Source organism: Dermacentor andersoni, chromosome 10 (assembly GCF_023375885.2).
Source record: "Dermacentor andersoni chromosome 10, qqDerAnde1_hic_scaffold, whole genome shotgun sequence".
NCBI lineage: Eukaryota > Metazoa > Arthropoda > Arachnida > Ixodida > Ixodidae > Dermacentor > Dermacentor andersoni.
Window position 1 is genome coordinate 59,627,545 of NC_092823.1, and position 25,088 is coordinate 59,652,632.

General features: G+C 48.8%; 1 protein-coding gene and 1 non-coding gene across 2 annotated transcripts; one reads left to right on the forward strand and one right to left on the reverse strand.

Moving 5' to 3' along the window:
• Positions 1 to 1,499: 1,499 nt before the first annotated feature.
• LOC126543822 (telomerase reverse transcriptase-like) lies at positions 1,500 to 24,916 on the reverse strand. The gene is made up of 4 exons (XM_050190941.3): positions 24,843 to 24,916; positions 19,253 to 20,780; positions 16,694 to 17,014; positions 1,500 to 3,536 (listed from the first exon to the last, which is right to left on the reverse strand). The coding sequence occupies exons 1-4, from the start codon at positions 24,914 to 24,916 to the stop codon at positions 2,373 to 2,375; spliced, it is 3,087 nt and encodes a 1,028-aa protein (XP_050046898.2). The 3' UTR covers positions 1,500 to 2,372.
• On the forward strand, positions 13,412 to 13,484 carry TRNAR-CCU (transfer RNA arginine (anticodon CCU)). The gene has a single exon. It is a non-coding gene; the product is annotated as a tRNA-Arg (tRNA).
• Positions 24,917 to 25,088: the final 172 nt, after the last annotated feature.

Genomic DNA, 25,088 nt, shown 5'->3' on the forward strand with positions numbered 1-25,088 from the left:
ACCCGACTCATTTTCGCTCCCCACTGATTTCACAGACAAGGAATGGAGCGTGAGTGAGTGAATAACGGTGTGGGTGGACCTGAGAGTGAACGAGGGTGAGTGCAGGCTAAGGTGAGTACGAATGGGAGTCAGTGACGGTGGTTTTCAGTGCACCCGAATACGAACGTGACTGTCGGTGAGTGGACGACAGTACCAGTGTTAGTGGGTGCCAGTAAGTGTGAATAACAAGTGAATATGAACGCGAGTGAGTGTTGGCGAGTAGAGCACGAGCTTCAGCCCCGCTCGTGAATGCCAACGACTGTGAATGCACGCGAATGTGAGTACACAGCCTGCGAAAGTATTTCCGCGTCAGTATTAGTGAGCAGAGGCAGGTTTTGTCGGCTTTCTTTTGTCGGCATGTTTTGTCGGCGTTCATGCTAGGTCAAAGCGTTGCAGGACAGAGGCCTGGCAGATGCAGGAATAGCACCGATTCCCAGATTTTTTATTCTACAGGTTGTGTAGCCAACCCATCGCGGGTTCGCGTCATTCGAAAAACCAAAAACACCTCGGCAACGATAAATTGTACTTTTGCTTCCGACATGACGCTGACGCCGGCATTCTTAACGTGGCCACCCCCCACCAAAGACAGCACAAACGAAGTTCATAGGAGAATCGAAGTGACCAAAACTGGTTCAAGTAGTGCCTCAGGCCGGACCCAACGTTTTGACACAGACACCCTGGCGCAGAAAAGTCCCCTTGCAAACATCGACTACATTATAAGACATCCCTTGTTCGAGCACAGCTGATCACAAAGACTAACTCAAATAAAAGAAACGCCTGCCTCCTTCCCTGCGCATGCACCGAAATTTTGAACATTGCTCCTTTGGCAATCTGTTAATTAAACGTCATCGCAATGCACCAACGTAATTATTATGCAGCATTTTCAAAACTAAAAAGATCAGTGCAAGATCAGCCGAGTTTCAACAAGTTGCAAAAATACCGTTGTGAGTGTACTTATAATAGCATGCGCATGACATTAAGTAGGAACTTAGTGCTCGGTTACAGGAGTGTCCTCGTCCTGACCGAGACACTGCCATAACGTAGTGCCAAGTGTCGACGAAGAGCATGTGGAAATGTAATAGGAGCTACCCTGCCGACATTTCTAACAAATACCTGCGGAAACTCAGCATATGTTCTGAGATATAATTTTTGAAAGAGCTGCCCGCTGATTTAGACTGGTGATTCGCCGTTAAGTTCAACAAATTGTGTAGGGGGCAATGTCCAAAGTTTCTGAACAAACCCAAGCAACCTACCGTCAGGAGTTTGTAATTGTCCGGATCCGGCTTGTCCACAGGCCAAATGCTCATTCACAGACCCTGCGGGTCAACCAATGACCCTACTATCCTTGGAACACAGCGGCATCAGCTAATCCTACGGTTACTCCTGTGCCCCCAGCTCAGCGACAAATCTGCACGATCAGCAAACAGCATGCACTCGGACAAACACAGCTGGACAACAACAAAAAAAAAACAATTTATTGAGTTAATAAATGTAAGAAATGTATCGGAGAACGAAGTAGTTACGGTGAGACAGTTCGTGGTGAAGCACTGGTGAGATCGCGTCAGTGATTCGAATTGCTAATTCTGAACAAGGCTAACATATGTCAGCGCGCAACAAAGCGCCAATGTGCACTCGACGGGAAAATAATATTGAGCGGTTAAAATTTAACAGAAAACATGAACAGCAAAACCTGAACAAGAAAGCTAGGACTAAGCGGGGTAAAAAAAAAAGACGAATGTACAAAGGCCAAAAGTTCCCTTTGTGTCTGTCAGTAGAACTCGCTAGTTCTTGGCGAAAGCCCAGCCGGTAAACGTACCGCCCAGAAATTGCCGCCACACAAACCATACATACCGAAGGTGGCATGGCATAAAGTCATACGCCGTCATACGCCCCCCATACCGCGGTCGCAGAAAAAAACACTGAGTTAAGCATTGTGCGGTCTCGTTTTGATCTATGATGATCATAGGTCTGCTGCCTGTACGCAGTCACATATCAATTTTCAAATGCGGTTGCATCCCGCCACGACAGTGCGCGAAACAGTGAAGCACCTGGCGTTTCAGATTACGGTATTCCGAGTAGTTCGTCTCAGCCGCTGTAAGACTGACACCATAATATATATTGCCAAAGCAGCATTTGTTTGAGCACCGATAGTTAACGTTCACAGAAGTATGCCAGCGAAGTATTTAGTGCTAACTTTACGTAGCTTATCCACAACCTAAAATCTTCATCTATGTCCCGCATCACTGTGTGCAAATTTGCCCATAAACTGGACAACATGTATTAGCCATGAAATTGTATAATTGCCGTACATCTTCTTAAGAAATCAAGTGAGATCAAGACAAAGCCAATTCAACGCATGCAGTCAAGTGTTCCAGATCGCAGATCGGCGCCAGTTTCTTGCCAACACGGCGAACCACTTCTGTGAGACGCTTCCCCACTGAACTGGCTTTGCGGTCAGCCTTCCTCGCGAACACCAACAGGAAGAGGTATCGCAACTCTTCGTCGCGAACCGAAAGCTCCATGCCCTCGCCAGACGCCCACCGAAGAGCTCTGACCAAAAAGCTGTCCAGGATTCCAAGAACTACCTCTGTCACGTAGCCTTCGTCAACGTAGCGCATCGCGTTGACCGACCAGAAGAAGCGATTGGCCAGCGCGACGAACGAGTCCAGGACGCCAGCGATCACGCATTCCCGCGAGTTGATCATGGAATCCATCGCCAGGGGAGAGATGGGGAGGTGCCAGGGCTGCAGGTACTTCTTTAGAGCTTCTCCAGCTCGACGCTCTGGTTTCTCTACCACCCACTCGACAGGAAATGAAGACATGGGTTCCCGGAACACTTCCAGCGTAGTCATGTCGAATACGTAGCCACAGAAATCAGCTCTTTGTCTAATAGGAGCCGGCGTGCGGACGTCGTATTCGTCGTCATCCACCGCATCCTCGATATTCGTTTGCACCTTGGAAGCGTTGGAGAAGAGCCCGAAGTCCGGAAAACCACGCGAGAATGTATCTCGAAAGCGACGGGCGCGTTCCTCGTCGGAAGTGACGTAGAGGAAGTCGTCGGTGGCGCGTACGAGGATCTCTCCGCTCGCGCCGCCGAACTCTTGCAGGTGTCGCCTCTGCATCGCCGTTATGTAGACGTCTGCAAGGTCTGCGGATAGGTGGCCGCCCTGTAGCACGCCTTTCCTCAGGCTGTAGGTCTTGCCGTGCAACCGGAAATGAAACTTCGTCAGGTAGTCCCGGAGCAGCTGTTTCAGCTCTTTCATGTTCGGCAGGAGACACGTCTTCGCCACGAGAATTTTGGCCTTGGCGGCGACGCGGCGGCCCGGAGGGGACGAGTTCTTCGGATCGTACGCCATGGTTGTGACGTCATTGGCGAACAGCTGCCTCCAGCGCTTGAACACCCGACCGTAGGCGTTCAGCGTGACCACAGTGCAGGCCACAACCCTGGCCTCGCGCTCAGTGCGCTCAAACGCCCGGCCCACCACTTCTAGCGCCACCTGTTGGGAGAGGTACAAGAATATGTGTTGTTATCACTCACTTGGTAAAACTGCAAATGTTCTATTCACTACAGTCTGCCCTTCGCCCTCATTCGCCACTATGTTTCCCCCTTCCTTCCATCCTTATTAGTGCAGAGTAGCAGACTAGAACAACCGCTCAGGTCGACCTTTCTGCCTTTCTTGTATATAAAATATCTATCTATCTATCTATCTATCTATCTATCTATCTATCTATCTATCTATCTATCTATCTATCTATCTATCTATCTATCTATCTATCTATCTATCTATCTATCTATCTATCTGACTGTCCATTTTGATCTCAAAATGCATGCAGTGTGTTTGAGAAAAGTCCACGCTTAACAGCGCGTTTATTTTGGCCGTGAATATTGCGGTTAACAGTCTATGACACCGTTTTCTTTTTTGTAGAAGTCTGAATAGTAGGTCAGTGCCTAATTTTTGTAAAGGCAATCTTATGCCGCGTTCAGACTACGTACGCTACGTACGGATTGTTCGCACGGATCGTAAGCGTAAACGCAAAAAGCGCAACTAGTTTGTTCACACTGCTGTTGCATTGAGCGAAAAGTACGCAACAATCGCAACCAGCCTGGGCGTAAATGTTGGAGTACCCGCTACCTTTACAACAGGCACAGATACGACTGTTACGACGCCGCCAATGCACGAAGCAGTTTTGGTTTGCATCTTCCGGCCACGGAGCTTCCCGCCTTCCCAGATTCCGCGTTTTCATCCGGTGCCCGCCATCCCAGCAATCCGACGTAGCACCGTTGTTCTTTGCGTGTCTATGCGGTTTGACGGTCTTATTGTGCTGTGCGTGCTCGTGGCTGGTGATACTAGCTTCGCAAGCCTCTGCGGGACCGCCATCCCAGCCATCCGGCGTTGCAACGCTGTTCCTTGCTGCTGCTGCCACGTTTTCCCGATTTCGCGCCGAACTCGCGCGGTGTCCCTGAGTGCAGTGCGGTTTTCCGGTCTCATTGTGTTGTGTATACTGCCCGTGCCTAGTGATGATGCTAAATGCGGAAGCTTCTTCACTGTGCAGCCATGAATTACTAATTAAAGAAGTGCGACAGAGGCCGATACTCTATTACCAGCGCCTGAAAACTTTAGGCTTGAAGAGCCTCGACCTGCGCTAACAGCCGCTAGCTGGTCGGCGCCATGTTGAAAAATGCGAAACGCGGCTGTCCCAGAACGGTGATTGGCCAGTCGTAAAAAACGTATCTTATCGAAAGGCTCAATGTGAACATAGGCGGTTGCTAGCTGCGTAAACAGTCGTTCCAGCAGTTGCGCAAATTGCAATAAATGCGCAACTTATATCGGATGCGACTGTAGTCTGAACGCGGCATTAGCAGTCGTCTGAAAAATCCAGTGCAACTTTCAGGCCAGGAAGGCCATCCTATACCATTCTTGTCACGGTAGCAGTACAATGGCTTGTTATGTGCCTCCGATGCAACTTTCCACATGGTCCCGCCCTGACACTTTGTATTCCATCCCTTTCTGATGAGACAAAAGTCCCGACTAGACGCGTCTATTGAAAAGAATAACAAATGCCCCTACTAACAAAATATTATTGTTGATCACTACTTCAAGCACACTGTGTACGTGTCATGAAAAACCAAGTATTGCAATTAAATGTGCTTTGTGAATAGTATCATTGACACAGTCACCTACCTTGCCATAATCACGTGCAATCTAATCGCAAGAACTGCGGCGGCAGACAGAGAGATAAAGAGAGAGAGAGGCTACCCTGTGTAGACCGGCTGGCTACCCTGCGCTGGTGTAAGGGAGTAGCATGTTACACTGCTAACCACGTCAATTCAGTAGTTAACAGCTGACATAAAAAACTTGCCCCTTTCCAAACTACAGAATCTTACGGATGTATCCATCTGAGCATCCACGGTAAGCAACTAGTATAGTATAACAGGCGCAACCACTACTCGTCCACTTAGCGCAAGATGTCTACGCTCACATACAACGTGCATTAAAGCAATGGTAAAAAATATTATACGCATCCCACACACTGTGGGAATCGATGTAAGCGAAGTTCTCCGTGCAGTTTGCTTTGATTTGTGATCATTAGCGGTGATGTTCACGGCTAATGTTTAATTTCTTCAGCGTTTAGTCCAACACAAGATTCGTGGGTTGCCACTGTCAATGTCAAACGTTACCTTGCATGCGCCACGGCTGTTTGTCTGCGCCTTACACAGTACACAATCAGCCAGACGTGTTGGCTTGAGGCGTCGTTGTGCGCCACTGTTCATAACGTACGAAAATGTTAGCATTGTCATTGCCTCGCACGCCACATCGCATCGTGGCAGAAGTGTTAAACTGTAATTGAATTATGGGGCTGTACGTGCCAAGAATCAATCGGATCATGAGGCACGCCGTAGTAGCGAACTCCGGATTAATTTTGTTCCCCTGGGATTCTTTAACGTGCACCTAAATCTAAGAATAACGAGCGTTCTTTTTTTTTTTTCTTATTTCGCCCCCGCCAAATGCAGCTGCCGCGGTCAGAATCGAATCCGCGATCTCGAGCAATGTAACAGCCGCAAATCTACCGCAGCCTGCACAGGATTGATTGATTGATTGATTGATTGATTGATTGATTGATTGATTGATTGATTGATTGATTGATTGATTGATTGATTGATTGATTGATTGATTGATTGATTGATTGAAAACATTATTATTCCACCGAGCTGGGATGCCTGCCTCTTAACCTACACGCAGGTAGGCGGGGGCGGGGAGGGTGAGGACGAAGCAGTCTCCGCGCATTGAGGACGGTGAGTCTTCACGGCCTCAACGGCCAGGCAGATTGCGCGACGCTGGTCCTCTTCAGCCTCGCTCTAGAGCAAGGCCTCCCAGGCTTCTCTGCTGTCAATGTTTTCCTTGGCCCCTGGGGAGCCAGCACACTCCCATATTAAATGGTCTAGCATACCGTTCTCCTCACAAATTTTGCAGAGGGCGTCGTTATAGTCCCTCGGCTGAGTTAAGTAGATCCAATATGGTGATGTATAATTGTTTCCCTGGAAGCGCCGCCAAATGCGAGCGTCCTCCAGAGAGAGAGACCGATGCGGAGGCGGAAAGATTCTTCTTTCGGCTTTGTAATGATCTACAATTTCCCTGTACGTGATGATGCCATCTTTGATCCTTGGAACTGGCTGCTCTAGAGTTGCCCGGTGGTAGAGTGCTCGGGCGAGCTCGTGAGCGGCTTCGTTACCCGGGACTTCTTCATGGGCCGGAACCCAAATAGAAGTTATGTCCCTCCTAGGAGGGTTTTTGAGTAGAACTTGGAATTCTCCCTTTTCTAAAATTTCGGATACCTTATTTTCTATCGCATAATATGACTCCCGCTTTCGTACCCGCACAAGCGAGCGCTACTGCAACCTCCTCGGCTGTACAGGCGTCCCTCGTGCACGTGGAGCACGCTATGTTAACGCACCCGTCGCTATCAACCACCGTCGATACCGCAGCCCCGTCTCTGCCGCAAGCCGCGTCCACGTACACTACTTTATGCGCCGGTTTGCTTTTATGTTTATTTACTAGAGCCTTAGCTCTGTCAGCTCTCCTCTCTTTGTTATAGATAGGATGCATATTCTTAGGTAGGGGGCAATTCGGAAGCGTTTACACACGTTCAACGGAATGTCCTTCTTGCCAGTCGGGGCACCCCTGTCGCATTCGATTCCTACCCATTCCATTATTTTTTCCTTCCTGTTTTGGACTGGCGTAATCTTTCCAACTGAGACACTCGTATTGCCTCAGTGAGCTCAACTAGCGTGTTGTGAACCCCCATTTTGAGAAGGAGGTCTGCCGATGTCGAGTCTGGGAGCCCTAGGGCTCTCTTAACGCTCTTCCTAATGATCGCATCTATTTTCTATTTTTCTTCTTGTTTAAACACAATGTGCCGTGTGGCATACGCTGTTCGGCTGGTAATAAAGGCTTGCATGAGTCGGAGGAAGCCGTTCTCTTTGAGGCCCCTGCCTTTGAGTGCAACTCTCCTAAAGATCCCCGTGACCTGCGCTGCGCATCCTTCTAACTTTTTGATTGTCGTGAGGTTGTATCCATTTCTCTGGATATACATGCCCAGAATTCTGATTTCCTCCACCTTGGGAATCTCATTTCCGTTTACGAAAACATTGATGGGTCTGCTGCTCCCAGCGTGTCCCTTTGATGTTTTGGCTCAATGATTAATAGCTCCGATTTCTGTGGCGAGCACGCCAGGCCTCTGCTGGCTGCATACTCTTCCACCATATTCGCCGCTATCTGTAGTTTAAGTCCGATGGCTGCGTCACTCCCACTGTTAACCCAGATGTTGATGTCATCGGCGTACATGCTAAATTCTATCGATTTAATCTTATTGAGTTCCGCCGGGAGACCCTTCATCGACATGTTGAATAGGAAGGGTGATAGCACCGACCCTTGCTAGGACCCCTTGCTCCCAAGTGTGATGGGAGGAAACTTTACACCCAGAAATATTATATTCGCATCCCTCTGTGGCAGTCTTTGACGTATGCATATGCCTTATGACCCACACCTACCTCTTCGAGGCCTGCCAAGATAGCCTTGTGGCTAACGTTGTCAAATGCCTCCGTGAGGTCGAGGCCTAGGATCGCCCTGGTGTCAGTTGAGTCGTATCGGTCTAGGATATCATGCTTAAGTCTGAGCATGACATATGTATTGAGCCCTGGCCGGAATCCAACCATTTCATGCGGCCAGAGATCATTCTCCTCCGCGTACCTGGTCAGTCTCATTTGAACAACATGCTCCATCAATTTCCCTACACACGAGGTGAAGGAGATTGGAACGACAGAAAGCTCAGCTAGTTGGTAAGGATTCATTATGCAAAAAGAGAGGTTATGCGCGCAGACAGGACACAAGAATAGTCACGAAGGGACACGAAGGGAGATTGGTCGCATGTTGTTCAAGCCCGGTACTTTGCCTGGCTTTGGAATAAAGGCTACGCCCGCCTGTTTCCATGTCTTTCGGAGTTTTCCTTTTTTCCACACCTGGTTCATGTATTTGGTTAGTGCGATCATGGACTCATCGTCTAGATTCCTGAGAGCTGTGTTAGTTATCCCGTCCAGACCGGGGGCCAATCTCTTTCGGAAGTTATTAAGCTCTGCTCTAACCTCTGTCGTGGTGATGGGGACATCGAGATCTGGGTTGGTAGGTCCCTCGTAGTCCTTAAACATCTCGCTCTCTGCTTTTCCAAGATATGTCTCTTGGAGCTCGCTAATGAGCTCGTCATCTGTGCCTACGAAGCCATGCCTCGCTCTCCCCTGGTTTGTACTAGCTTGCATTTTTTTATTTACTAGGGTCGATGAGATTTCTGAGAAGGCTCCAGGTTTTGGAGAGACATATTGGCTTCCATCTCATCGCACTTGCTCTACCAATTCTGCTCGTTGAGCTTAATCACATATGTTTCGATTTCTTTGTTGCGTCTGCCTATTTCACGCCTAATATTCCTGTTCCATCTTTGTGCCTTGAGCCTTTTCTCCAGGTTACTCTTTCTGCTCCACATGTTCAGCAGTTTGCTGTCTAGCGCTGGGGGTGCGTCCTCATCCTCTACAGTTGTTGTCCCTTGGCCTATGTATGTTTTAAGGTGTGTCCATTCGTCGATATTGTAGATATCATCCAGCAGTGAGGCCTCTTTTCTTAACTCTCTGAATTTATCCGACTACGTTAGTTTCGGCTGTTTGATGAGGCGTGTCTTCAAGCCTTTTCCTAGCGTGAGCGAAATAATAAAGTGGTCGCTGCCCAATTTTGTTCTGTGCTTCTCCACGTTACTGTTCCCGCCATATGACTTATCGCGATGTCGGTTTCAGTGCCCCTGGTTATACTATTGCCTATGCGCGTAGGGACGCATGGGTCAGTATGTACAGTAAGCCCTAGCGTTCGTATATCCTCCCAAATTCGTCTACCTTTGGGGTCTCTGTATGTATATCCCCATTCCTCGTGAGCCACGTTGAAGTCTCCCATAATGATGAGAGGTCTCCCATCTGTGGCTTTGAGGAATAAAGTAATGAATTTAATTTTCTTTTGCCTGGGTGTGCTGTACACATCGAGGAGAAATATGCTATCTCTATATTTCTTTCCTGTGGTAATCTCAACGAGAACAGCCTCTGCCTCGCTTGGGGAGACATCATGGACTATGGTAGCAATATGTTTCGCTTTACGAAGGTGGCGACTAGGCATTTATCCCCCTTACCGCTGTCAAAGCTCTGGTAACCCGATAATCTAACAGGGGCCGTACCCGTTTCCTGCATGACTATGGCTACGGGTGCTTCCTGTTGTAGCTCGAGGGATTGTTGCAGCAACGCTCTTTTCCTCTGGTACCTCCTACAATTCCACTGCCAGAATGTGGAGGCATTTTTCTTACCCGAACGTTTATCCATTTCTATTAATAATCGCTTCTATTGCTCCGATTTTCTCGCACAGCCTAGCTATTGTCGTGCCTAAGGTATCCATCGACGGTTAGGGCGTCTATTTTGCAACACTGTTGGCTCACTTGTGCCTGTAATAGCGCAATTGCTCCTCCATTCTGTAGCTGTCCTGCTTTCATGGTTTCGTTCTCCTTGTCCATTTTCATCAACCACGTTTCAATTTTCTTTTGCCAGCTCGCCATCGCGTTGGTCTCCCCAGCCTTGCGTTTGGAAGGGGGTTGTCTCGTAAAATCAACATTGATATCCTCTTCCTCCTGTCCAGATGTAGCTGGTACAGGAGCAGGAGGAGTGATGTGGGTGTTGCATTTTTCGGGAACCTCGGCGGGGCCCTTCTGTTTTTAGTGCGATCAGCTGATTTTGGGTTTCCCTCAGCAATCGTTCTAACCTCATGTTTGCCTTCTTCTGCTCCTCTATTTCTTTCTTAAGTAAGCTAATCTCATCTCTCTCAGCCTGGGAGCCCTTGCTACCAAAGCTTACCAAGCGGGTATTTTCTTCTTTTTCCCCCACGGGTCCTTGGGGTCCCTGGGCGGCAGGCCGGGTCCCCGGCCCTGGTCAGTAGGGCCCCTTGGCTGGGGTCTGCTGGCGGCCCCCTCCGGACCACAAACTGGACCTCCTTCCGGGTGTCAAACTAGACCTCGCTCTTGACTGCTGCCTCACCTGGTCTCTGGTAGCATCCCTTGCACTGACTCGATGCTCCTCTCTAGGTGCCGAGGTGGTGGCCTGGCGCTTGCCTTGAGTCGGGGCTTGCGCCTGGAGCTTCTCTTGTTCCATCTTCTTCTCCCATATTTTTTTCTTCATGATGTACGGCATGCGATATGTCTCCCGGCATTTGTTGTTGCCTAGGAGGTGGGCTTTCTTGCATAGCAAGCATCGAGGCTCGCAGCTGTGATTTGGTTCCGGGTTTTCGGTTCCTCAGCCCCGACATCTGACGTCGTCGGGGTTCGGGCAAACGTCCGCCCGGTGTCCAAGTTTTCCGCAGGTGACGCACACTTCATCTTTTTTCTTGTATAGGTAGGAGCGTGTGGGGAAGCATCGGAGGTAAACTTCCACCGGCACTTTGCAGTCTTCAAACAGGATCAACACATATTAGGATTTCGAACAAGTTTTTCGACTCCATTGATCGACGGGTTTTTCTTATTTATTCTAAGTGCATCGAGGATTTCCTCGTGAGTTGCACCCAGCGGGACGTCGTAGATCGCTCCTTTCCCTCCGTTTTCCGGCATGGCAATATACGCCTTCGTCTCGACCATCGATCCACTGACCCGAAGAGCCGTGATCGCAGCGTACTTGCTTGCTCGTGCCGCGTCTAGCGTAGCTATCATGATCGACTGCTGCGTCAGGTCCGACGATGCTACGTCTTCGTCTGCAGCCTCCGGGTCGACTCCGGCTGCCTGGGCCAGGTACACGTGCATGCACAGTCTTCCAACTTCCGCCAGGATGCGATTAATACCTCCTTTCGGGCGAATAATTTTGTCAACACCTTCCGGAACCTCCGCGAGCTGCTTCTCGACCGATCTTGCAGCCAGCTTCTTCCCCAGCCGGGCGGGGTTACGATTCCCCGTCGGCTCGCGCAGGGCGGATGCCTCGTCGTGCTCGGGCGTGAAACGAATAAACCCCGAATAAACCCCGTTCCCCCGCTTGACAGCTCGTCCGGGGGAGCGGCATCGTCCACGGTCTCCATTTCCAGGCTCATGTTAGCTTGCGAGCGCCGCACGGCCGCCTCGCCTAGGCCTCGGCTCGGCCCTTTCACGTGTGGAGCTCGGTTAGGCCTAGCGCTCAGCTGGCACAGCTCGAACTTCAAAAAATCGGAAAAAAATGGGCCTATACCGCCAGAAATCCGGTATCCCCATGCTTCTTGTAGGTTCCGTCGATCGCTGGTAAGAAAAATTTCCGCGAAAAGTTCGATGATCCGCCAAAGCATAGGAAAGTAGCGGAGCCGACAGGAAGCACGTCCGCACTTGCGACAGTTACCGTAGTGTCGCCTATAGAAGCTGCGGTGCTTCAATGCGGCTTTGCGTCTGCACGCCGTGCGTCATTTGTCCACTTGACAAATTTGTATGACGTATTTTTTTTATCAGAAACAGCAGAAACGTGCCGTATTGTACCTTGAACGTCAATTTATGCACTTTGTACGCAACCACTGTCGTGTCCAGTGATAGCGTTTCCTCGTTTTCTCGCGTCACCTTTTCCCTCTCCCGCCCTTCATCCATGAATAGGAACTGCGATCGAAAAGTGGCAAGGCTGTCATTCACATCCGCTCGTTTACTGCGCCGGTCCCACCCATTCTCTGCCTCCTCTCCCTACCGCCTCTCTACCATTCTGTCTACCTCCCCTCTGGCTGTTGCGCGTTAGTAGAACGGTAAGCGCTACATTTTTTGTGATGCTTTTTCGGGGGAGGGGGGGGGGGGTATAGTCACGGATAATTACAGCTGTAAGTAGGGTATTGTGGCGACAACACAGGCAGCTCCGGAGATTGTGGGCACGCGATGAAAAGGTCCAAATGAGTTCATGAAGTAAACATGACCTCTCTCTCTCCCTCTTGCAAACTCTCTGGATGTCCCACTTCTGTGCCGACAATCCAGCTTATCCAAAACAAGAAATTTTTCCGAAGGAAAGGAAGGAGTGCATAAAAGACAAGTTAAACGTCGTATGTACATAGAAAAATCCATGAACAATTTTGGTGCCGCTAACGTCACGGAGATATGGCGACGCTGTGCTTCCGTGCTGAGAAAAAAAAAGAAGAAAGAAAATTTATTTACTCATAAGAACTAGCTCATTTCGAGCCACTTACAAGCCCGCTGAGTCCGATTCAAGCTGTCCGCAAAAATAAAAAATTAGGTCATACCGAGCCACTTACACGCCCGCTCAGTCCGATTCAAACTGCCCGCCAGGCTCATTTTGGCGCGAAACTCGCGATACTTCGGCCACGCCTGTTGTAGTCACTGCCCACCTTCGAACCAGTACAGACATCGCAGGCGCACTTTTCTCGGTGCTGTCTCGACAAGCATTCCTGTCCACTTGCATCTGCTCCGAATTATCGCCACAATGAGGCAGTAGAAACACTGATGATTCTCAGTACGGCGGTTGCAAGGAGCACGATGGAGAAGCCAGGAGAGGGGTAACAGCAACGTCATAAATCGGCGACGTGCCAAGTGGTCGCGTATCATGGCGGAGTTTCGAAATGAATTCATAGATGGCTCTACCTGTCCTGTCGCTGGTGCGGTTGGGTGACTTGCGCTGTTTGCGATGCATTCGGGAGCGGCGGCCGCGGCGGTCCAGGGCTTTTCTGAATTCGATTGAAAGCTTTTGCCATCAAATTTGCCCAGGAATAAACCAGTTCACAATTCTACAGAGGTTGTGCGTTATTGGATTTTTTTTTGTCTTTCTTGCCGGCCCGTAGTGATTACCGGAACGTTCGCCCTCGTGGCCTAACGGATAAGGCATCGGTCTCCTAAACCGGGGATTGCGGGTTCGAATCCCGCCGAGGGTACTGTCACCTAGACTGACTTGTTTTGTAAAAACAAGCTACAGAAACTTGCACTTCCGAGATATTTTGCAACTGTTGAACCCTTTTCTCCTATTTGTGGGATGTGGGGTTGCTTGGAGTCTCTCTTTGCAAAGTCTAATATCACTTCAACCCATACCCTAAACAAATGTTTACATGTTTTGTTAACTATCTCGTCATTATAATAATCTTTTGAGCAGGTATGCTTGAAAAGTGAAATTTTCGGTCCGAATCAAGTAAGAATATTCTAGAAAAATGACCTCTAAATGTCGAACGGAACCGAAAGAATATTCTGTGGTTTCTCAACAAAGTGAATTATGAAGTTTGAGCAGAGCCTGTTTGACTTAAAAAATGACGCTTACATAAATATCATTTCGCAGGTGTATCATATGATAAGCCAACAAAGACACCAAGGAAAACACAGGGAAAATTACTTGTACTTACTAATTGAATTAAAGATACGATAAATTAATGGCAGTGAAAGTGGATGAAAAGACAATTTGCTGCAGGTGGGGAACGATCCCACAACCTGCGAAGTGCGAAGGTTTTGGGATCGTTCCCCACCTGCGGCAAGTCGTTTTTTCATCCACTTTCATCTCCATTAATTTATCGTTTCTTTATTTCCTTTAATAAGGACAAGTAATTTCCCCTATGTTGTCCTTGGTGTCAGTGCTTGTTGGCTTCTTATGACATGACTAATAAAGATCGGGCTCCTCGGTTAACCTCCTTTCTTCTCGTTTATTACATAACACGGGTCTCGAATCCGGCAACATTGATGCCTTCGGGTAGCATGTGTGGGTTTATTGACCGGTTGCCTTGACGCAATGCGGCTTTGCGTCTGCACGCTGTGCGTCATTTGTCCGCTTGACAAACTTGTATGGTCTTTGTTTTTCAAAAACAGCAGAAACGTGCCGTATTGCACCTTGAACGTCAATTTATCCACTTTGTACGCAACCACTGTCGTGTCCAGTGGTAGGGTTTCCTCGTTTTCTCGCGTCACCTTTTCCCTCTCCCGCCCTTCAACCATGAATAGGAACTGCCATCGAAAAGTGGCAAGGCTGTCATTCAGATCCGCTCGTTTAGCGACTGCGCCGGGCCTACCCATTCTCTGCCTCCTCTCCCTACCGCCTCTCTACCATTCTGTCTACCTCCCCTCTGGCTGTTGCGCGTTAGTGGTACGGTAAGCGCTACATCTTCTGGGATACTCTTTCGGGGAATGGGGGGGGGGGGGGGGGGGGGCGTGTAGTCACGGATAATTACAGCTGTCAATAGGGTTTTGTGGCGACACCCAGGCAGCTCCGGAGTTTGTGGGCACGCGATGGAAAGGTCTAAATGAGTTTCTCCCGTCAACTTTACTCTCTGCCACGCTCCTGTCACTCAGCACACTGTGCACCAGCTCCCGAGGCGGCATGCAAGACAGCGACAGCAGCAGCAGCAGCAGTAGTAGAAAAATCGAAGTAAAGGCAAAGAAACCTTCGCTTTGAAAAGCAATGACTAACCACGCTAACTACGCAACTCAACTCTCTCAGCTTTCTCAAGCTATCTCGTCAGTTCATTGAAATAAAAAGCACGAAATATTTTACGTACAGCTATCGCGTGGGGAAGGCGCAGACCCAGAGCTGTGTGCCTGACTGGATATGACGTCCACCGTGCAGGTGAACACGAAGCCACAGTTTCATTACTGGTCCCACCAGCCACGGCGGCGCAGCGGTCATGGCGTCCTGCTGCTCAGCACGAGGTCGCGGGTTCGATAACTGGCCGCTGCGTCCGCATTCCGACGGAGGCAAAATGCAAACACGCTCGTGTACGCAGAGTTAGGTGCACGTTAAATAACGCCACGAGCTAAATATTAATCCGGAATCCTCTAGTACGGCGTCCCTCAAAGCCACAGTGTTGCTTTGGGACGTTAAACTTCATCAATCAATCAATTACTGGTCACAGGAGCAGAATTCCGAGTGAGGCGGAATGTTAAAACGCTTAATCACAGATTTAGACGTACCTGAAAGGCGCGCAGAACGAATCAGTAAATCCGTTGCAGAAGCCTTGTTTCAGAACTAATTTTCGCTAGTTTTGCGGTAATATGCTGATCATTATTAAAAAAATTGTCCAAGGTTCATTATTTAAATGGCGCGCCGAAACCCCAGCGCCGGTAGGTAAGTGTGACGACACTGATTTCGGAGTATTTTGTCATATTTGGTTCGGAGGGCTTTGGCTGAGTAAGGCTTATGCAATCTTGCCTTATTCTATGGCTCTCTCAGAATACAATGCAGCCCATTCCTTTACTGTAATATACTTAACTAGTCCCGAGCAGACGACACCATAATCCGCGACGTCATGGAGAACTGTTGCAGTAACTTCAAGGTGGCGTCGCCACCGGTCTTTCATGTCTCGCTTTTGTTTTCCTAGTTTTTTTTTTCTTTTATGGCTTTATCAAGCTTTCTAGGCAGAGAGGGTTTATTGGTACCATAAAAAGAAAATCTGCTAATAGATCTCAGCTTATTCTTCTTTTAGTGTCTCAAGAACTCTGAGCGGTCAAAATTTAATTTTCAATCATAGCCTAAAGCACGTACCTTTGGAATGTAACAGCCAATCGGTTCAAATTCTTACATAGAGTGTCTACTTATCACAGTCGATACAGTGGTCCCTGTCACACCAATCTGTATCCCCAGTGTCATACTTGATCGTGACGTACAGTTGGTATCGAAAAGTTACAGACCACAGAATCTGAACAAGAGTTAAATTTCCGAACCGTTTGTGACCGCAGCCAGTAAAACCGAACTACACACTAAGCTTTTCAAACATACTAGTAATTGTACGGGAGGGAAATGCGAATGCAAGTTGATATTTTATTGGTAAAGATGGGTTGCACAGTATTCTAAGGGAGCCCAAGACAAAGCTTTGCGAGTTTCAAGAGCTCTTACGACGGTCTAATGCGAGAATATGCTTCGAAGTCCGTGACGTCACACAGACGTACCTGCGTTGGGATTTCAGCGTGAAATCCAGAAATTGGAAGTCTAGCCTTCATTTGCCCTTCTAATAACAAAACTCTTACAGCCAAATAGCGCAAAGAGTTTTCAATCAGAACTTCATCAGTCTGTGGTGCGTTAGTCTTTCTATTGAATGCCCCTTAAGGCATTGCAACCGGCTATTGGTCGAAGGAAAACGGTGGCAAAATGCAGGTATTCTTCACTCACCCCGTGATCGACGCTGTGGAAACAGTTCTCGATGTCTGCCTTGACGAAAAAGACCTTGGACTTTCCCCGTGCCTTCCACTCGGCGACGAACGCCTTCCATCGGTGGTAAAGGCTGTCAGCACCCCCGTTACCCTTGAGAGAGTCGAGGAACACCTTCAGGGTGCGAAACCTCGCCTCCAAGGTGTTGGCGATGGGCGCGGTGACCAGAAGCCGGACGCCTCCGGCTTCGTCCTTTGGAAGCAGACGGCCGACGCCCTTCATCCTGGGAGGCCCGCTGGAAGCGTCGGCATGCTGCAGGATGTCTTCGCCAGACGCCCAGACCTGACATTTTTGCGGCGAGGTGCCGAATTATTGCACTGACACGCGTCAAGACAGAACACGTAATATAGAAGAACAAGAGTGCATGTGAATTACAACACATTCAGAGCTCAGGGCAGGCTTAGAACTACGAAGTTTGCCACATGGAACGTTCATGAAAGCGGAGTCAAAGGGACCCACACACCACTGCTGGCAGAGGTGCCATAGTTCTGCGTCGCCTCACTCAAAGGTGTCTGTCATTACGCGCCAATCAAGGAGGTATTTTGCACATGTCCGTCTACACTCCGTTTTAGACATCAGGCCCAACGCTGGGGAAGCTACGCAAGTAGTTCGGTCACGAAAATTTATCACTCCGCGCGTTCTGTCAATGCTTCGCTACGCACCAACGGCGTTTCCTCCCGCGAGCGCACAAGTGAGGCTGCCGCCTCGGGCTGCAAATAAGAAACATGAAAAGAAAAACTACAAAGAGCAAATCGATCTAAAACAACGCATTCGCAGCTGTATACCACAGCTGCTTTGTTTCTAAGGATTAAATCTTTTTTATTCATTCAGCACTGAGCCTATGTAAAGAACAGCATCGCAAAATTGCGATCAAGAAACGTCGAACTATTTGCAAGTGCGAAGGCAGCCACTGCAAGAAGTATCTTTAACTTCCACAGCGTTGCATCCTATGTATGAAACGGAGTATATTTAAGGCTGCTTCGCCGGCGCTTGGTCACTCAATCACTCAGTCTCGCCATGCATGGCGCGCCGGCTGGGCCGGCAAGCGAAAGGCTGTATCCAGTCATCCAGTAGATATAGCTAGACGGCAGGCTGCGAAATGTCAAGCAAATGCAAAGTTTCCTGCTGAAACACGGGAGCAAAGGGAGGCCAGATTAGCACGTTATAGAGAAGCTTGCCAAGCACGGAAGCATGCCAAGATCGCAGCTACTGCAACCGCCACAGTCGTTCAGCAACACGAACAAGGAGAAAGAGACGAATCCGTGGACACAAGCAACGGCACCCACAACGAACTTTTGACGAACCACACCTTTCGGATGGGGCAAGCTCGATTGCTACGGCCAGGTTTCAGCGCAGTTTCACAGACCGCCCATTCGGCAGCGTGTGTAACGTGTGTGAAAGACTGTGGCCTAACTTTGATGAAACACTGTGTGCATAGCCTTTGCAAAACCAAGCCAAACAGACCTTTCGCTCCTGATAACTAGGTTTACAAGAGTTAAACCTTAGCCAATTTTTTTAATTACACTTGATGATATTGTGTCTAAAACTGATCATCTGTCACTGATAGTTAGCTGTCTCTTTTTTGCGTTAGTCAGTACTGGCAGTTTGCCTAATTATACCGCAAAAATAAATATTCTTGCTGTAAATATAGGCGTCTGCGTTTGATTGTTCGATTCGATACCTCCTATGCGTATTCGGCGAACCCTGCTCATCCGGTTATCTTTCACTGCGCTAGCACTCGGTCCCACGGAATCCCTGTGGACTTCTGCGTGCTTCACGCCTCATGTCAGCTAATTAGATAAGGAAAACCTGTCAAAGTAGGCAACGCTATTCGTTTTGAAAGCAAACGGTAACCTCCCATAAACGAATACAACGTTTTATTCGGCAGTTTAAACAACGCTGCAGGTCACTGTTCGACGCTTAAGTAAATTTAAGGACAGAAAATTGTAATAAACACAGATTAGAATAGTTTTACGTTATACGGCCTTTGTTCATCTATCATAATTTTAGCCACAACAGCAACGGACAACATACGGTATACCAGCTACGACAACTGCGGACAAAATGGTCTTCTGCGTAGGCTCTCAGTGCGCGAAATATGCTACCGATATGTACACTTTCATTTCAAGCATAACCACAGCAGAGACGCGATCCAAATTTGAACATCCCAGCAAAGCGTAAAAGCGCTTTTCTGAAGGCACTGTCTTGCTGGGCGAGTTACCCCAACTTTTTCTTATCTGGTATGTCTGTTTCTAGACTCTTTCGTGTGCAGAACCAATGGGTGTGCGCAGTCTGAAGACGTGGGCCGACCGATCACGAGGATAGCGCGGTCAAAAATTTTAAGCAGTCCGAGGCTCCTCTTACTCCTCTCGCGCGAGAGGCGACGGGATGGAGTGTAGCGCGCAGTGACTTCGCCCCTTTCTCATTCGCAACTAGCTCAGCAAGACATTGTCTTTCATCGATGTCAACTAGAGGTTGAATCGTCGTCCAACTTTTTTTTTCCTTCAAGCGGTACGTTACCTGGATGATGGCGTTCCACACGCGCCTCCTGTAGAAGAGAAGCTGCCGCTTCCCCTTGCGGGAATCCGTGACGTAGAAGCAGACGGAGACAATGGCCGCCGCTAGCTTCGTGCACCACGTGACCATGGCGCGCAGCCACGGAAGCTTCTTGTTGCCCTTCGTGCTCGCCATTCGCTGCAGCCACGGGACCTGGTCAGCGCGGAGCTCAGCCGCGAACGCGGCTGTGTTGAGCACCTCGCCCTTCTTCATCCGAGCCACTGAAGCAGCCCGGCTGATGACTTTCCTCGAGTTCGTCTTCGAACCAAACAGTTCCACCGGGATCAACTTCCGCAGGGCCGCATGCGTGAACCCAGAGACGGCACTTACTGGCACGTGGTCTTTCACGAGATCGGACAGAGAAGCCAGCAGCAAGAGATCTCCGTCGTCGACGTCGTCGTTGCATGTGACCTCACCGGCTTCGCCACCGTTTTGTGACGGACAGTGCTCCGTCAGAAGTCTGCCGTACCTGCAGGACCTGTGGTTCTTCAAGAGTTGCCTCAGGGCGCGCAGCAGGTAGGCGTGGTGACGGACTTCGACGGGGCAGTCCGGCCACGCGGCGAATACCTTGTCCGCGAGCTTCTTGGCGCTTTCCAGGTTCGAGGGGCTCCCGAGCATGAAGCGGCTCTCCACCCTCCTGCGATCGGATACGTACAGCATGGTCCACGCGTGAAACCTGTAGGCGTCTTCTCTCGCCTGGCTGCGCGCGACGGCTTTCGGGTCGTGACGTCGCGCCCTCTTCGCCTTGAGCGCCCTCAGACGGGAGAACGACACACCGGCAGGTCGCTTCCGACCGCCAGTTTCATTTTCGGCCGCGTGGTGGTCGGTGGCTGACGAAGTCGAAGAAACGGGATTCACGCCGTTTGAACATTGGCTGTCGCCGCCCTTCGTCGTCCCGGAGCCAACGGTGCTGCCACAAGGCGTCGCTGCTTGACCTCTTGAGTGCAGCGCCTTGTTTTCCACTCGCGGTGCCGAGGAAGACGCTGCTGCGTCAGACCTCTCAGTGCTTGGCAAAGCGTTGGCCTTGACTCCAGACGCCGGCGGCCCGATCCACTGGACAAAAGTATCCCTATCGGCGCGTTCGAAAATGTAGTAACCCAGTAGCAGTGCGGCGGTGCAGTGAGGACCTAGCACGGCGAAGAGTTCACGAAACGCTGCTCTTTCGAACAGAATGCTTCCGAAGCAACCGTGTCGGTACCAGGAGAAGGAGAAGACGTCGCCCCGGCACTTCCGCTGAATCAGGGACGTAAGGGTGCGGCGGAAGTTGTCGTAATTGGCGACCGACTCAGCGCTTAACTTGGACAGTTCGTCGGATGCCTCTATTGGGAAGCTTCGGGGCACGACAACGAACAGGTCGGTGAGATCGTGCAGCAGGGCGCAGGCATCAACTTGCACGCGCGACAAGCCTAGCCGCCCGAGGGCGCCCGTGAGCGTCGACGCTCTGTCGCCGTACAGCAAGGTGAATACCTTGGGAACCTTGCACGTGTCACTCCTGCAGAATGGAGAACAGATGCAGCAAAGGGAGTTGCACTGGGAAGAGGGTCAAAGCATTCATATAAGAAGGGCTCGCAGCAAAATCACTGCTATTTATTTATTTATTTATTTATTTATTTTATTGCGATAGCCGGTTGTACTCTAAACGCGGTCCTCGTTGACATGTCTTTCATAATGTAACCTTGCGAATATCCCACGCGTTGTGAAAATAGGTTTAGACGAAGCTTTGGTGTTCGGACAAAAATGGTATTATCGTTTAGCGAACATCTGCACGTATAGACCACACGACGAAGTGTGACACCTTTTTACTCAGAAACACCTCGTTCATCGCAGATTTGTGGTGCTCCAGCACCGCGGACACGGCCGAGAGAAACCAGAGTCTACGCACACACTACAAATCTTATGTATTTGACATCTTGCTTATTTACGGTATTTACTCGCGTAAGGCCCGCTCACTAGCAGAGCCCACACGCCAAGGTTGCGGTGCGAAAATTTAGAGAAAATAAAGGTTTCAGGAAATTTCGCGCGCGTACCCGCACTTCATAGTTAACTTCCGCATGCCACTGGTAGACGGCACTTCTTGTTCTGCATGCCGACGGTCACATTATCGTAGCCATCATCGCCGTATCGCGCATTCGGCACCAAACCGAAACTTTGGTCGGTTTGTGGTTAGGCCAGCTAGGCTTAACCACAACGCGTCGGTTAGGCCTAGCTGGTGGGTGCGGCGTGTGGCAAGCCGTTGCGGGGAGTTCACCCTTAAGACGTTTAAGAGTTAATGTACATGCTCTCCTTTGCGATAAATGGGAGCATACACAGGTGCTCTAGCATGTACCAGTAGACCACATCGGCGTGAGATTAAGTGCACGGGCAGGACCGACGGCCACGTCAGTGTCGCCAACTGTAGGGTAATTATCACACAGTAGGGTGTTTTCGGCATTTTTCGCTGCTTGATAGGGCCACTGCGCCGTCCGACAATTTTTCGGAGAATACTGGAGCGTGTAATTCTCTGCCCTTAAATTTTGAATGACCACGACGCAATGCCTGGCAAACTTGAACAACGTACAAAAGCTGGTTTCAATTAAACAAAGAATACGATGTTCAAGCAATACACCAGGCGTCCCAAGTAACTTGCGACAAATTTAAAAAATATGCAAGTGCCAAGTAGCTGAAGAAGACAAAATGTAAGCCAGGCTATTTGTGTACTTCTCATGATTACATAATTGCTCGTTATTAATTATTCAACAGTTCAAATGTTATTTTCGGAGCGAAAGTGTCGATTAGAGCACTGTTTATCCCTCTCACCCTGCTCTATTCGCGATCCAGCCTTGTGTTTGTCGATACATGCTACATAAAAGTTTTCTTTTTTTTTTTCAAGCCTTAAAGAAAGCCCCAGAGAATACGGAAAGTGTTGCATGACTACTCGCACTGCACTTTTTGACAACAGTCCCACGGCCATGTCGAACTCCAAGCCACTTGGCCAACGCCAGCTCTACGGTCCTGGGTCGCCATCCTTAACACTGTTTTAATGCAATGTTACCAATTATTGGAAGGAAAGTAACGTAAATGTAATTGATTATATTTTAGTAATTGCTCAGTTACTTTCGTGCTACATTACTTGGTCACTGTGATCAATTACATTTTTAACGAAGTAATTGCGAAGGGTTCATTTATTTCTCTAACGTGCGCAAGTCTGAAGCATACCAATGCAGTACCAAGAAGCAGAAAGGCGAGTTGCCGTGTTATTGAGTGCCTTTTAGCAAGTAAATGGTTGTTATTGATGAATTATTATATTTACAGATTAGGCTACTCAGCCTTGAAATAAAAATGATGCTTAGTTCTGATATGAATGCGACATGAGCACATTTCGCGTATTTTCGCTCATATATTCGCTGATATTCACTTATTCTATCTATCTATCTATCTATCTATCTATCTATCTATCTATCTATCTATCTATCTATCTATCTATCTATCTATCTATCTATCTATCTGTCTGTGTCTGTCTGTCTGTCTGTCTGTCTGTCTGTCTGTCTGTCTGTCTGTCTGTCTGTCTGTCTATCTATCTATCTATATAGCTATCTATCATTCATATTTTGAAGGCCCGTGGGTACTACAGAAAAGAGTGGTAGAACAGAACATGATATCCACTACAATAACAAGCAAGATTTAACAGTTGGCGCTACTGTGGCGTCCACTGCGATTATGTACGCTTAATCGCAGTGGACTGTGCATAGAACAATGATAATAAACTGAGAACGCCTCCCGTGCAATCAAATTTTCCTGTGTTGTGGCAAGTACGTGAATTAAAACGGTAACGCTCCGAATTGTATTATGAGCGCTCAAAGCAAAAAAACAAGAATTATTCCAAGGCACGTTGGACTCAATACCTTGAGGCAGTCGAAACAAGAGGTACACATTTAATGGCACAGAAAACCGCATACCCGACATGCTCCTCGCACATAGCCACCGTCGTGACGGTTTGTTACAGAGTTCTGAAGGGGTAAGAGCTATCTCCTGTTACCGAGAAAAACAAAGGAGACACAGGGAAAACAAGGGGAATGCGGGAGATGGAAATTTAACACGATGAGCAAAACGAGGACAAGGTAAAAGCGGGAGCCAACGTTGCGAGAAGTGGACTTGTCTCTTTTAAGGAGACATAAGATAGACCTATCTCAAGCTGCTACGTCGTCATCATCATCATCAGCCTGGTTACGCCCACTGCAGGGCAAAGGCCTCTCCCATACTTCTCCAACTACCCCGGTCATGTACTAATTGTGGCCATGTTGTCCCTGCAAACTTCTTAATCTCGTCCGCCCACCTAACTTTCTGCCGCCCCCTGCTACGCTTCCCTTCCCTTGGAATCCAGTCCGTAACCCTTAATGACCATCGGTTATCTTCCCTCCTCATTACATGTCCTGCCCATGCCCCATTTCTTTTTCTTGATTTCAACTAAGGTGTCATTAACTGCTACAGTACAAAAAGCTGCTACTTAGCAGCTTTTTGTTCTTGTTCTCGCATTCATAATGTGCAGATGCTGTAATGAATGTCAAATAAGTTGATTGATTGATTGATTGATTGATTGATTGATTGATTGATTGATTGATTGATTGATTGATTGATTGATTGAGTGAGTGAGTGAGTGAGTGAGTGAGTGAGTGAGTGAGTGAGTGAGTGAGTGAGTGAGTGAGTGAGTGAGTGAGTGAGTGAGGCATGCGCAATCTCGTATCGCTTCCTCAGAAAACGCACACGCGCCGACTTCAAATATCCGCTCACCTCCATCAGGCCCAAATGAGATTAATTATCATATTGAACTAATGTTCCATTCGCGCTTTCAGTATAAAGTTTTGCATCACTGGAGCATAATAATTCCCCCAGAAAGCGAAAACGTCGCTTTTCTGCGTTGCACAGCACGTCATCCACTTTCGGGAATAGGAAGCCAAGGAGGCGCTTAATGGCGGCGCGGTCGCGTGTTCAAAAATGGCAGCGTCCATGCCACAGCGCTATAAACGGTCATAACGGTGATGGCAAAATTGCCTCGAGTGTCCGTATAGTTATAATCATATTTGCTGACATTTTTGCTGACGAACGCGGACAAGAAAAGTGCCGACCAACTAGAGGCTAACAGCTTCCCTGTAAAACTGCCTCATGCAAGAACACATGGGGATCGGGGTTAAGACGAACATATGAAGTAAACAAGATCTCTCTCTCTCCCTCTTGCAAACTTTCTGGATGTCACATTCCTGTGCCGACAATCCAGTTTATCCAAAACAAGAAAATTTCCCGAAGGAAAGCAAGTAATGCACAAAAGACAAGTTAAACGTCGTATGCACATAGAAAAATCTATGAACAATTTTGGCGCCGCTGACGTCACGGAGACGGCGACGCTGTGCTCACATTCCGTGCTGTGAAAAAAAGAAGAAAAAAAACCTGTTTACTAATAAGAACTAGGCCATCACGAGCCACTTACACGCCCGCTCAGTCCGATTCAAACGGGCCGCCAAGCTCATTTTGGCGCGAAACTCGCGATACTTCGGCCAGGCCTGTTGCAGTCAGTACCCACCTTCGAACCGGTACAGACGTCGTAGGTGCACTTTTCTCGGTGCTGTCTCGACAAGCATTCTTGTCCACTTGCATCTGCGCCGAATTATCGCCACACTGAGGCAGTACAAACAGTGATGATTCTCAGTACGGCAGTTGCAAGGAGCACGGTGGACAGGCCAGCAGCAGGGTAACAGCAACGTCATAAATGGGCAACGTGCCATGCGGTCGCGTAGCATGGCGGAGTTTCGAAATAAATTCATAGATG

What these genes read in the sequence shown, in the direction of transcription:
- LOC126543822 (XM_050190941.3), bottom strand. Translation starts at nt 24,916, where the DNA reads ATGCAAGTGGACAAGAATGCTTGTCGAGACAGCACCGAGAAAAGTGCA. An exon ending in ACGTCTGTACCGGTTCGAAG is followed by an intron (nt 20,781 to 24,842) that starts GTGGGTACTGAC and finishes TCCATTCTGCAG; the next exon opens with GAGTGACACGTGCAAGGTTC. An exon ending in TCCACAGCGTCGATCACGGG is followed by an intron (nt 3,537 to 16,693) that starts GTGAGTGAAGAA and finishes CTCTCCCAACAG; the next exon opens with GTGGCGCTAGAAGTGGTGGG.